Genomic DNA, 14,888 nt, shown 5'->3' with positions numbered 1-14,888 from the left:
ATCAATATGTAGAATTTTTAAAGCTTACTATCACAAACATTTGTGATAAAACAATCATGCCACCTATTATTTTGAGGTAGTTCCCAAAACATAATCAATTCTATTCAGTAAGAAACATTAAGTTAAACCATACATATCAGATTTTCCTTAGCAAGATGACATTTCTAAGATAATATTGCTGTGCCTGTTTGTTCTGTGCAAAACAATATGGAATTTTTTTTGTTTTCTCTTTTCTATTACTAAGTAAACTGTCTTACCAAGGATATATTTCATTAGTACCTTATTTTTTGTATTAAAGTCACTTTTGAGGACAATTCCATAATGAGCATTAAACATCTCACAGATGTGACATTTCCATTTCAAATGTTGCCTTAAACTATTGTAGGTTATTTTATAAATATTTGATGACAACTTTTTTTGGTTTGAGGCATAGGATAAGAGAATGTTCTTACTTTTTAGTGTTTTTATTAGTACATGTTTATAATACAGAATATGATGTTCATTTGGTGAAACTGGTACATGCATCGATCATTTTCAATGAATTTTCCTTTTTAATAAGTAGAACTGAAACTTCAAAACTGTATTAAGTTTCTACATAAAGGGAATACTAATAAAGTAAAAAGTAGCAAACAGCCTGCTTTCCAAAGAGATAATGCTAAAATTGATTTATTATCATCTGTATCATTATTTTTTCACTGCTACCTTTTTATTTATTCTAAAAAAGTTTTTATTAGCACGTTTGCCATATCACATTCACCATAGGGAATTTGTACCCGAGATAATATATCTTGTTTTTTCCCCATTTTCCTCCCCTCCTTTCAACCCTTCTTCCCCTTCCCATTTACAAAAGCTTTGCTTCCATTTTTTCCCTTTCATTTTCTTTTTTTAAAAAATACCCTTTTACCTTCCTTCCCTCTCATCCCCTTTCCCTTTCCCATTTGAACAAGTTCTTACTTCCCAATATCTATCGTCCATTTTGTTCCTCATTTACTCTTTGGGTTTCTCACACAAGTGAAACAATGTGATATTTAAGCTTGTGTGTCTGATTTATTTCACTTAAAGTTATAGTCTCAAGACATATCCATTTACTTAAAAATGTCTTAAGTTTATCTTTCTTTATGGTACAGAAGTACTCCATTGTGTACTGATACTACATTTTCTTTATCCGTTTATCTGTTGATGGGCATATAGGCTGTTTCCAAGATTTAGCTATTTTAAATTGTACTGCTATAAACATGGGTATGCATTTATCACTACAGTATTATGCTCTTAACTCTTTCGGGAAGATACCTAGACGGGGAATAACTGGTCAAATAGAACCTCTAGCTTTAGTTTTCTGAGCAATCTCCATACTTATGTCCACAGTGGTGGTACCAATTTATACTCCTACCAACAGTGGAGAAGGGCACCTTTTTCTCCACAGCCTTGTCAGCATTTGTTATTTGTTGATTTCTTGATGATAGCCATTCTTTCTGGAGATGGAATCTCAATGTTGTTTTAATTTGCATTTCTTAAATGACCAATATCATCTACTTCACTAATGTAATGTGGTTATATTTATAGGACATCATTTGCCAACATATTCAGGATGTTACATAGTTATTATAAATGGAATTGTAAATAAATGCATATTATTAGTATTAGTGAAAATATAAAAAGTGAAAATTTAGAGGGCTCAAAGAATGTTCAACAGAGGAGAACTAAAATACAATGAAATCTGCCTAAAGAAATTTGATTATAAACAGATGTTTTGTTATCTAAAGGCTACTGATTGTTTACTCATTTAAATACTAATGTTCCATCTGTTTATTCTGCTCAAAATTGGCTGATTGAATACAAGTAACTTTTAGCATTTTCAGCTCTGTGAATTAAAATATGATAATTTTTTATTGTCTCTGAGTATCTTTCTCAATTGTATAAAACTTAATATAGAAGGTGTAAGATTTTAGGTGAAGTCAAGTAGGCAATTTAGCAGAAACCAAAAGTTGATCATGGGCTGCAGGGGAAATACCTTTATTAAAATGCGATGAAGTAACAAATTGAAAAATACACTATAGACAGTGAAAAACACTCTAAAATCTAAATTTTTTAAAAAAAAGTTGAGAAGAGGAATAATGGGGTTTATCTTTATTCTTTTAGAGAAGAGGAATTTATAAGCTATATTATGTATGACAGTTCTGTATTTGAAGGCTTAATGATAACTCTGGGTTTACTTCTTGTGTATGTATGACTGTGGGAGAGGGTGGTATATGAAGAGAGAAGAGAAAAATGTAAAAAGAAATCATAAAAATATAAAGGTAGAACATCTCAGGGGAACAGCTTTTCCAAACACACACATTCATGAAGAATAGTGTGAAACCATTTCCAGAAAAAAAGCAGGTCTTTTTTTTCTGAAGTTTTAAAGTGATATTTCAGACTGTATTATGACTATTTCTACATCAATTTTATCTTGATGCAATAGCCAGCAATACTAGAGCTAGGCAAACTTTTCATGTAAAAAATCAGAGAGCAAATATTTTAGGCCCTGCAGGCCATACAATCTCTTCTTCAACTATTCAACTGTCGTAACTCTAAAGCAACTGTAGATTACATACAAATAAATGAATGTATCTATATTTCAATAAAACTTTATTTTTGGACCCTGAAAAATTTGAGTGTCTTAGAATGTTTTAAGGGCCACAGAATGTTCTTTTGAATTTTTTCTTCTACTATTTAAAAATGCAACAGTCAATTTTAGCTTGTGGTCCTATAAAAAGTGGAATTTCACTCACAGGATGATTTGTCAACCTATGAGTTATAGAACTCATTCAATGAATATAAATGTGCAAAAGGTCCAGAGGTAATAAATACTTATTCATCAAAAATATATGAAAGCAATTCAGAACTATAGCTAAAATATTGAAAATGCTCATCTTAAAAAAAAAATCTAAAAATCCATTCCTCTAATTCATTAGTTTTATTTCATACTAGCTCTATTTTGATATTCAGGAAAACTGCTAAATGCTTGAAAATCACTATCCAGAAGGGTATTGTTTTCTGACTTAATTCTGATACTTTTTAAATATTTATAAAAAATATGGTCTGAGGTGATAACCTTGCCCCTTGATTATTTTTCACTTCAAATATAATTCCTTTATTTGTGTTAGCAGAACAAGTACTTATTGATAATTATTATATTTCTTTCATTATCTTTCATCTTGGTTTCAGGTATATGCCAGTAATCTGTTTTCATAAGCTATGTTCCTTTTTCTTTAATTTGCTAAAGCCTTTAAAAATTAATACATCTGGTTAGCTAGAACCTATGTCTATATATTTGAAGCTGAAAAGAAATTTATTATCAGAAGACATATGCCATTTGGATAAAAGTTTAAAATGTTGTCTGTGAATACTTTTACTTTTTTCTTAATATGTCTTTATGTCCATTTATTCATTTTTTCTGATTAATTTAATATTGAGGCTCTCCTTGGCCACACTGCTCTTTAATCAAGTAACTTCTTTATAAATTTATCTTAATTTACATTATCTAAACAAATAATTAGTTGGCATTATTTTATCCTATGTTTTTCTATTCTTAACACTATTTACACTAGTCTTCAATCTTTTTTCTTCTTCTCCTTCTCCTTCTTCTTCCTATGTAGTCTACGCTGGCCTGGAATTCACTATGTAGCTCAGGCTGGCCTTAAGCTTATGATACCCCTGCTTCAGTCTTTCAAATGTTGAGATTATAGGCATGAATCAGCACACTTGAGTTTATCTTCAATTTTGTGTATTATTTTTAATATTGTCCCTATTATGTGCATACATTTGATAAGGTAGAAAATTAATTTCTTCTATATGGGTTTATTATTTTGAAGTTATTCTCAACAGCATCAATCTTAGAATTTGCAGTAAGATTTCAGTTATTAAATTAAACAAATTCTGCTTAGGTATTATTAAAATAATTATATCCTTATTAAATTTTCTGAAAACCATTTAGGGTTCAGAGTACTCCTGTTTTTGTACAATGTAAAGAAAAAATGATGCATTGCTAATTTAAAATCAAGAGTCAGATATATCCTGCTTTTTGCTATAAAAAGAGTTAATGTAGGATGAATAATGTTGTCATATGAGAAATAAATAAAATCCAAAATTATTCTGAAAATTTCAGTGCTCATGCATCAAAAGAATGCAGGGTTCTTCCCTTTGTAAAAAAATAACACTGTGTATGCATCATACCAATTGAAGCATCTATGATTTAATTAAATCCTTATCCTACAGTTCTGAGTGATGTGTCACTTTAACTATTTATTTCATACCATGGTTCTGAATGTTTCACTTACTGAAATATTCAGCAGTGTTTCAATGAATTAAAAGGTACCTGCATTGTTGTTTGTGTGAGCAATTGCTCACACAAAAGAGAAAAGTAAATACATTTCACAAAACAGAATGGTGACTGCCAATTTACTTCACTTTAGAAAGAAAACTGATTTAATTTAGCCTGTAGTTCTGAGGATAACCTTTTCTTTTAAGCAACATTTTTATTTTTATTTATTTTTTGAGATTGGGTCTTGCCCTATTTCCTATGCTGGACGTGAACACCTGGGCTCAAACAGTTCTGTCTCAGCCTCTTAAGTAGCCGAATTCCACAAATGTACCTCCATGCTAGATTTTCAATGATTTCTAGTATACAAGGTATATTTTAAATATATTTGAGTAGTAGAAATTAAAGGGGAAATACAAAAACTGAACACATGTAATTGATTTTGATTTGCATATTTTTTCATCTGAATTCTCTAGAAAAGATACCATTTGCCTTTTTATACTTAGTTTTCTATCTGGTAGTTAATAAATTCTTAGAATGATACAACCCATATTTAATCTTTTTAGAAAAAAGGAAATCAAAAGAAAGTATTTCAGAGTGAAATGATATTGAGATTAGTCACTATATAGCTGTATAGGTGTTGAAAAATAGAAATTAAAGAGGCAGGAAATAATCCAATTTTAAGGCACCTGACTTCTTAAATGGAAAAAAATCACCTTTCATGAATGGGTAGGGAACAGTGTAACACTAAAACATATATATGATAATAGTTTTTATGAGTTTCAGGATAATATTCGTGTATTTTGGACTGGTTTAGTTATAAAATTCAGACTCTTTTTTTATTAGATAGTGTAATAGATTATGGGGGCTAATTATGCAAGATCTTTCCAAATTTGTTAAGAATATACAGAGAAAAGAAACACTGGCTCAAAGAAAGCAGCAAAGAAATGAGGTACTTGTATTAATTTATTTCTGTGTTTAGCTATCAGAATTTAATAACTGATATTAATGAAAACACTGAATTTTAGTAGTTAGAAATTTAATAAGCAGATAATTATGCCTATAAATGGAACAAAATTAAAAATAAGCCAAGATATCACAGAATCATCAAATCTCTTTTAAGTTTTATGACAAAAGTATTATAGCAGTAAAAATAAAATGAATGGCAATAACTTTGGGAGAAGTAAACCAGGAGTTGGACTTAAAAGAATTCTTTAGATGCTCCAGGAATAGGAGGCCAAGGTTAAATAACAAATTATTTACTTAAATAATTTAATTTTCTTCTGTCATATTTATATGATATACTACTTTGGAGATTTTACTCCCACGTTTTTCTTGAAAATATATAATTAGAACCTAAAAGTCTGAATTGTCACAATACTGCTATTAGTGCTGCCTATACAATGTATGTAAAATATTGCATGAATATAAGGTATTGTTTTTCTTTAAAGGCTATCTTGAGTATATAAGCCTTCAGTTCAAGTATATGTAAGATGCTATATGAAGGTGTTCCTGGTAAAGATGCTTGCTATTATTATTTTCTTTTAAGCACAATATGACAATTATTTAAAAAGAATCTGAATGAAGCTAATTCTAATAACTCAGAATAAACATGTCTACTTGCCTGATTATCTATGATGATCTGTGCTACAAATCATTTTCCTTGACAATGAAAATTGAATCATCAAGGCTCTGCTCCTTGGGTTCAGTCTGTAATTTATAATCTTGCGAAAACATCCAACAAAGGACAAAAAAATAAAGTCAATGGAAAAACCCTAAACATAAATCTCACACAAATTATACTATTATGTAAGAAATACTGATTTTGAAAAGAAAGCTTTTATTTTGCATTGGAGTCAAAATGTTATTAGGTCTACTTCAATATTAGTATGGCTAAAAGGTTTTCTATACTACCAATTTAATTTTTATTTCATAAATGAGAGCATGAAGCTGCAGCTAGAAAAGAAAGAGGGGGGAAGAGACAGAAAGTAAAAAAGATGGAGATGAGAGGACAAACCAGTCATATTTGGAATTACCAGTCATCAGAAGTTTAAGAAAAAAAAATCACCAAGAAAAATCGTACATTTACTCTGAGAGAGTATCCTTTCACATTGCCTTCTAGATGATCTCTGAGCTCCTCCAGCTTTCGATGGAGCTACATGTAAACATCAGAAAATGAATTGAAAAGGCAACTTGTTCTCTTTTCAATTTTCCTTTTAAAAATAAGATCATAGCATTATACATTTTTCACTGCCTTTGGCAAACATTTTAAAACATCAAAAATCACTGTATAATATAAGAATACAAGCTTAAACTTGTGACTAGGAGGCTATTATATTTTGTTTAGTCACAATATCTTTTCTCCCCAAAGCAACAAAATACTACAACTGTCCTTATAATGCCATAGAGAATCACTTTAAATTTTTCTGTTTGGTAGAAATATGAAAGTCAAAATATTTAAAGATTATGAAATTTGTTTTTCCCAATCACACATTTTGATTTAAGGTTGCACCTATATTCAAATAAGCTGATTTGAACTGTGAAATGTATCTTTTATTTTTAAACACATGTGTATACTCATAATCATATTGTACACTTAATAATAAATTCATTTATACTTTGAAGTTCTGTAATCCAAAAGCTAATTTTTTTTTTTGATATGGGGTCTTGTAATGTAGTCCAGGCTTGACTTGAACTCAAAGCAATCCTCAGCCTCTCAAGTGCTGGAATTACAGGTGTGCGCCACCATACCCGCAGGTCAAAAGCTGACTTTAGAGATAACTGCACACACTAGCACACACCCACACATACACACACTTGCACATACAAACCAGTTTATAGCAGAAAGTTCTGGCAGTTATAGATGCCAGTTTTTATCTTTAGTTCTCTATCAGTAATTTTAAAAAATGGTGTATTGCACCTTTTCACTTCAATCTGTGTCATAATCCATACTTTTTTTGTTTGTTTGTTTGTTTGTTTTTGGTACCGGGGATTGAACTTGGGTCCTTGCGCTTGCAAGGCAGGCCACCGAACCGCTGAGCTAAATCCCCAGCCCATAATCCATAGTTTTAAATAATAATGAATTTATTTTTTCTTAAAGTCAAAGGTAAAACATGATATCTCACAAGTAGTGAGGAATGCTACCGATATATAACATTTTCCTGACTGACTAATTTTAAATTGCTTACTTTTAAAAATAGGCATATAATGAATACTTTCCATTCCCTCTAATTATTCTTAGTGAAGTAACATTTTAATATAATAGCTATCCACTATGAAGCAGTGTTAAAGAACATAGAGGATGGCTTTTCTGGAATTAAAACACAAACACACACCTTCACCCATGTGCACTTATGTGTGCATACACAAATAAATAAATAAGTAAATGACAAAAAAGTAAAACTAAGAAGGCAGAAGAGGCAAGGAGAGGAAAGAGTATAGAAATTTGTATCTCATAAATTAAATGGAAATAAGTTGGAGGTGTGTAAAATTTTGAAATGAAGCAATATTAGGCCTCAAGGTAGTTACTGAATTTAGGATATCCTAGTGCACTGCATCATCTGGCACTCTGATTAACAGTTACAATTACTGTAAGGACAAATGTGATAGAGATATAAACATTTCTAATTTTGTGGGATGTTCTGCATATTTTTTGAGTGCAGCAATTTTCTAACTTACATTTATGGTGGCAGCGTAAGTGATCAATGACTATGTCTGTGTTTCTTACAGGTGATAATGATGACCTTTTCCCTTTCATTGTGATTAAATGTTAGAGCAGTGAATGCCCAAGATATACTAACCAAGTAGTAGTTAAGCACTAGAAAATGGGACCATCAAGTCAGAAATCTTTAAATTGCACCTTAGCAGACTATATGCACAAATGGGAGAACATTTAGATATCTCTTTATCTAGCTACACCAATTTTTTAAACTTTAAAAGTAAAACAAAGGTGATTAATAGTGCTTAAACACTATTAGCTCTGTGTGGGACCATTATACTAGCATCATATAAAATTCCTTTATAGTTCTTAAGATTACATGTATACAATACATGTTATTAACACATATTTTTTTCTGGAATGAACTATAACAGGTAATGACACTAATGTAACATTTACATTTTTTAAACAAAAATTAAAAGGGGAAGTAACAATCTGAAAATATATTAGTTCTCTGAGAAAAAGGCTCTTAACACACAATCAGCGACATCAATCAGAGGAACGGTTTACTCTAGAACCCCAAATTATAGGCACCTATGATGAGGCAGTTGCCCTTTCTCTTGTTTGTGGTGCCATTCAAAGCTAGTTATTTGGCAGCTTGCCTTCAGCTGGTTGCTCTATGTGTAGCTGAAACAGAAAAATAATATGACCCAACAGCCAATAAAAATATTAAAATAAAAAAATGGGATGGTGAAAAATGGAAAAAGGCCCCTTCCTCCCACCACCCTCCAAAAAGGAAGAAATGTAGGCTATAGACGAAATCTTGCCAAAAAAACGTTAGAAACATATTTACTTTGAGGGATCCAACTCTACTAGCAACTCCTTTGCTTTCATCCGGCCGTCTAATTTGCTACAATGAGGGAAGATGGGTAAAAAAGACAGAATAAAGAAAAAGTGAACTTAAAAAAATTTCTACACATTATTAAGTAATACATGCAAAAACATCAATTGAATCGTTCAGGTACCTCTTAGGAGGCTGAGTTAACTAACCCAGAGGTCATATGACATGCTCTGCAAATAGGCTGGTCACTAGAATTTGGTTTTTATTATGGCACTATTCCTGATAGGAGGAAATTGGCACTTACTTTTAGTTATCTTGGGGACTCCTGATGAAGCAGTATCTGGAGTAGTGTTACATTTGCATTTGGCTTACAGAGAGAAAGAATTACAAATACACCTGTGCAGCTTTTCTCTTTCAGTGTTTGCATCTATCCCATTGTACTATCAGAAAATATCAATGCTATGACTAGAAACATGTGTTCTTTAAGAGGCAAGATTAATCCTGACAAGCATCATTCTTGATATGTGACAATGAAGCTCCTCTGCTTGCTGTCAAAGCACTGAGGTTGTTCAACTGTCACTGAGATTCCCAACTAAACAACTGTGCTGCCCAACCAGAAAATTTTAATGCCAGACCAATGCTAGATGTTTTATTCCTTCAAAGTTTTCTACTGTTTCAAATAAATTTTCCTTCCTGGTAAGATAGGCAAAAAGTAAAATTTTAAATCACTTGCCTGATATCACCAAATGAGTAAAGGAAGATTCTAAACACAAAGTCTCTTGTGAGATGAAGTGCTTTTTAAAAAATGGTGCTCTAAAAATAATCAATGTTTTTTAAAGACAGATAATTCCTATATTTATAGAATGAACCTCTTAGTTCAGGCTAGCATAGGTCATGTTAGCTGTGATAATCCTCTTTTGGGAGATACTAGAATTATTAGTGTGATGCCAAATACTTAGGGTCAGTTATCCTCAGCATTTATTACCAGGATGTGGCCTATAAATGACTGCCATTTACACTTCCCTTTTTAAAAAGAGAGATTCCAGAAATACCATGCAATTAAGAAGCTGCCTGGATCATAATCTAGTATGTGGTATTGATCCCCTTTCCTTTAGTAGAATTTTCCATTTTTGTAAAACAATTTCTACTGTTAACAAGGTAGCTGCACTAAGATAGGCTCCTATACACTGGATGCAAACATTCATATTTCAGTTAAAAGATGTTTGGTGAAAAAATGTTTTAAAAAAGATTAAAATTTTGTTTGTTATAAGATAAGGAAATTGAGGTCTAGAGAGGCTTGCTGGCTTTTTGAACATATCAATTAAGAATAGTAAAGATGGGATTAAATTCTCTTGAAGTTCTTTTCATTAAACTTAGGGTCTTACAGCCTGGAATGATGGTGCACACCTGCAATCCCAGCACTCTGGGAGGCTGAGGCAGGAGGATTGCAAGTTCAGGCTCAGTGTGAGCAATTTAGTTGGACATTTGTCTCAAAAAAAAAGTGTTGGGGATGTAGCTCAGTGTGAAGGCCTTGGGGTCAATCCCCAGTAAAATGCACACACACACACACACACACACACACACACACACACACACACCCCATATGCAAATGCATGCTTTAGGCTTTTACCTGTGCAATGACTAATATAGATCTCTCAATGACAATAATTTATAATAATTTAGATTAAGTTTATATCAATAAACTGACATTTCTGTTTTCTTGCCCTAAGGATTGAACAATCTTATTTTAGAACTGTCTACCTTACTTTCACATTTATCCTGAGAGATTCATATTTTTAGCCCTATTACATTATCACTTTTAAAAATTATAACTATCAATGACATGAAATAAATTTTTGCTTATAAAATTTTTCTTCCAATGAATATCACTCAGTATACATTGGTGTAGCTATATTTTTCTGGGAGCTATAATTTAAAGATTAAAAAAATATTTTGCTTAAGAGTTCAACATTTAGGGCTGAGGATGTAGCTCAGTGGTAGAGCGCTTGCTTTGTATGTACGAGGCTCTGGGTTAGATGCCCAGAACCACCAAAATGGGGGAAGCAGGAGGGATGAAGGAAGAAAGGGGACATATTCTTGGGATCTGATGAATGTCTTGCTTTTGTTATTCAGCCCTTTCAATAAAACTAGTGCCTCATTGTAAGACAATAGTTTCTTTACTGATTAATTAAGACAAATAAAAAAAAGAAATGGAAAGTCTAACAGTGATAGTTATGTAAATGTGTCAAGGAAAAATAATTACATCAGTATTTCTGGAGGAAAGGCAATATGATTATAAAACTAAACAAATGAAAGGATAAAAATGATTAAGGACAGTTATAAAGAGTAATGAAAAAATGAGAAGTCAAAAATTAGAATCTTAGTAGCAATTTGTAGATTCTTCATCCTCTCCCCACCTCATGTATTTTTATCACTAAGATTTTGTTTTAAAAAAAGTATTTCTCATGGTTTACTATTATTTGCAACAATTCATTTATATCTTATTATAAATTTGTAATTTTAATCCTTTAGTTTTATGATAGTCTTGATCCAAGATAAAAGAGACATATAAACAAGTTATTTCTTACCTTCTAGCCAGAAATAATTCATCTTACATTTCCCTAATTTTTACATCTGAAAAGATATTATACAGTCCATCTGTTATGGAATAAAGGAGTTGTTAGGCACCTTAAAATAGATAAGTATTAGCTAGTACATCATATGTTCTTAAGAAGTTTTCATTGGTTATTTGTGTATGAGACAGAAAAAAGTTTGCCTATATTTGAACTTACTTGAAATGACATAATTTTCTCTTCACTAGAATTAAGAATAGAATGGTTTAGTATGGATACAAAAAAGCTCTGGTATAAATATAGTAATAAAAAACTCCACTTGGTTTCATAAAGACTTGCTACAAATCTTAAAATTAGGCAAAACAGGCATCCATGTCAGTGCCTGGTACATCTAAAAACAAATCAAAACAAACAAAAATATGTTTTCCTCTTTTAAAACAATGTATATTGTAAAATAACCTGTGATTCTATCCCTATGCAGGTTTTTACTATATTTTTAAACTATTTTACTTTGAGTATATGTTATTATATTTCTCCATAACATTAAATATTAGTAAACATTATTTGTAAGATTATAGAATAATTTATATATATGCATATCATAAGTTATTTAACCACATACATTAAGAACATTTCTAATTTTTCAAAATTAGTCTTTGATGGGTCTCTGAAAATTTCTTTAGTCAGGTTTCTAGAAACAAGATGGGTAATGAAAATACAAACGTTAAGGTTCTCTCTGTGGGGATGCAATATAAAAACATACATTTCAAGCAAATGTACTTTATCCCCTTTGCTTGAAAAGTTATATAAGTTAATTAATATTACTATTATTGTGGACAGGAATACTCATGTTACTATTCAATATAGAATCGACGATTATAGCTTTAAAATAACTATCAATTCAATTGCAACATTTGTGTTACTTTTTAGATTTTTAGCTGGAGCATTTTTGTTTCACATATACCTTGTTGCATGTATTTCTTTTATGAAATACCTCTTCCTGTCCTTTAATCTTCCCATTGTTGTTTCCAACAAGATTAGAACTTTTTAAGGCTAGGAACTGACATATTTGTTGTAAATATTTTATTTTCACATTAGCTCCACAAAAAGCTGCTGAAGGGTTGACTTAGTAATTCTACACTTGATGTATCTCCAACACAGAGATACATCTACACTAAAAAATATTCACTGAATGAATTTCTGAATTAATCTGCATTTTCTCCGTAGTGAAAGTCAAATGTATAGGAAAAGCTGATAATCCTGAAATTTTGGGTCAGAAAATATCTGATTAAATTTACACTATATATCATTTAAAAATATAAAGCATCACAGAACAGTTTAGTTCGAGATATATTGTATTAAAGTCATCAATGAGATGAAAAGTTAATTATACAGATTTGAATCCTGACGGTATCTAATTAATTTTGCTGATGAAATAATGGGACGTCATTAAGTGTTTAAAATCATTAAAAATTACAGGAATCAAACCTATTTAATTATACTGACAGGATTCCTAATTTCACTATTTCTTGTATTTCTATAGTTCACATACCTATCTTCCTCCAAGTTGACAAAATTCATTTGTATGCCATGAGAAATCAATACCCCATTTAGCAAACAAGACTGACCTAAATGAGAAAGATCTTGTTATATTTGCAGTTGAAAATCTCAACTATGTAAAAATGTAAAAGTTGAAAGAAATAAATATAGTTTTCTATATTAATTGGAAATTAGGCTATCTGAGAAGGGCTAAAAAGGGTAACAATATATACTCAGCTGGGATAGCAACTGCACCAAAGGAATAAGTCTGGGAGGGACTTTACAGGGTATTTCATTTAGTACCCTGATGTTACAAATACAGAAAACAAGCTTTATCAGTTTCCATAAAATGGCAGGACTCAGGCTTAATATTTAGTTTCTCATAATGTATTAATTTTGAATTCTCATTGTTGCCCGCTCTTCAAAGGATTTTCAGTTCTTATTTTTAAAAATGCCTGCCAATAAATCCTTTAAATACAAATGCTAAAAACGGCTTCTTCCTATATGTCATTAAATTGAATTCATAAGGATGTAAAAATGATTCATTACTGGTATCCATGTAAATTATAAGAATCAAGGGCCTAAAAGTCCTGGGTATTTTAATAAAGAATTAATACAAGTTATCCAGTTTAATTAAGAGAGTATCCCCAAAATATTAAACTTATAGGAGATTTTCTAGAGTACTGTTTATCAAACTGGAAAATAAAAAACAACAAAAATATCTTAAATAGGGTCTGGAGAAAATACTATGCTGCATATATAAATCAGAATATAAAACAATAATTGAAATAATTTTGTAGAAGATAATTTAAAACATGTAAAGATATTTGTGACAGAAAAATGTTCATATTAGTAAGTAAACAAGATAAAGATCTTATAGACGATTTAATAATGATAGCCAACATTCATTGATTACCTGTAAATTAAATACCATGCTAAGTGATTTATATGTAGTTTTATAATTAATTCTTAATTCTGAGACCAAACAATATTCTTAAATTTTATAGATGAGATAATTACGATTATAGAGGAAATAACTTTCTAGAAGTTATAGGAACAGATAAGCTGAGATTCACCACTGAGCTTGTCAGACTCTAAACCTGAGCTCTTAATCACTGACTTCATGATAGAATAAAATATTTTTCTATAAAATGGAATACTACTCAGCCATAAAGAATGAGAAATTAGATTCATTCACAGGAAAATGTATACATATTGAGGATATACTCCTAAGTGAAATAAATAAGTCACACATGTGTAAATACCGAATAGTTTCTCTGCTGTGAAAAGCTATAATAGTACATAAGATCCTAATGAGATAATTGACCATGTGAAACAGGAAGAAAAGGGCTAAAGGTGTAAGGAAAATGGGAAGGGTGGGGGAAAGGTAATAAGGGAAAAGAAAAAAATATGACAAAATGAAAAAATGGAAATAAAGTGTTTGTAAATGGGGAGAGGAGGAGGGGGTGAAGGGAGGGCACGGACAAGGGGAAAAAAAATGAGAACCTAGACCTGTCATGTAAAGGTACAAGATCCCAATAATAAATGTAATTGTACTGTACACCTAAAATGTACCAAAAAACTCAATAAAAGAAAAAAAATTTTGAATGCACAGGAAAAAAATAACAATGATAACCACGAAAATTTTAACAGTGACTTCTTATGAAGGTATTTCATTACAAATAGTTTTTTCATTTATGAGTTTGTGAAATTTTCCAAGTATGTGTATTACTGTTTTAAAATAAGGGCCTGGGATTTAGCTCAGTGATTCCACTGCCTGTCTCATAAGTGGAGGGATCTGAGTTCAATCCCCAGTAACAAAAACCAAAAACCAAAACCAAAACCAAAACCAAACAAAACAAAAAAAAGGAAAAAAATATTTAGGGGCAGGGATTTGGCTAAGGGTTCTGCTACCTGCCTCACAAGCGCAAGGTCCTAAATTCCATTCCCGGTATGGAAAAAAAAAAAAAAAAAAAA

The 14,888-nt window shown here is 31.0% G+C and overlaps 1 protein-coding gene across 7 annotated transcripts in view; it reads right to left on the bottom strand.

The window, feature by feature from the left end:
- Gphn (gephyrin) overlaps window positions 1-14,888 on the bottom strand; it is a 559,105-nt gene that overhangs the window by 203,447 nt on the left and 340,770 nt on the right. For 4 of the 7 annotated variants that reach the window (XM_033766935.1, XM_033766936.1, XM_010645323.2 and 1 more), the window contains one exon: window positions 8,812-8,868. The exons of the other annotated variants lie outside the window; for them this stretch is intronic. In XM_033766935.1, the coding sequence (XP_033622826.1) occupies window positions 8,812-8,868 (57 nt within the window). The remainder of the gene's footprint in view (window positions 1-8,811; window positions 8,869-14,888) is intronic. 7 annotated transcript variants of the gene reach the window in all.

The sequence above is a fragment of the Fukomys damarensis genome, unplaced genomic scaffold (genome assembly GCF_012274545.1).
Source record: "Fukomys damarensis isolate Sample0158 unplaced genomic scaffold, DMR_v1.0_HiC HiC_scaffold_21, whole genome shotgun sequence".
Classification (NCBI taxonomy): domain Eukaryota; kingdom Metazoa; phylum Chordata; class Mammalia; order Rodentia; family Bathyergidae; genus Fukomys; species Fukomys damarensis.
The sequence above is the reverse complement of the archived record's forward strand: the minus strand, read 5'-3'. Positions and strand labels throughout refer to the sequence as shown.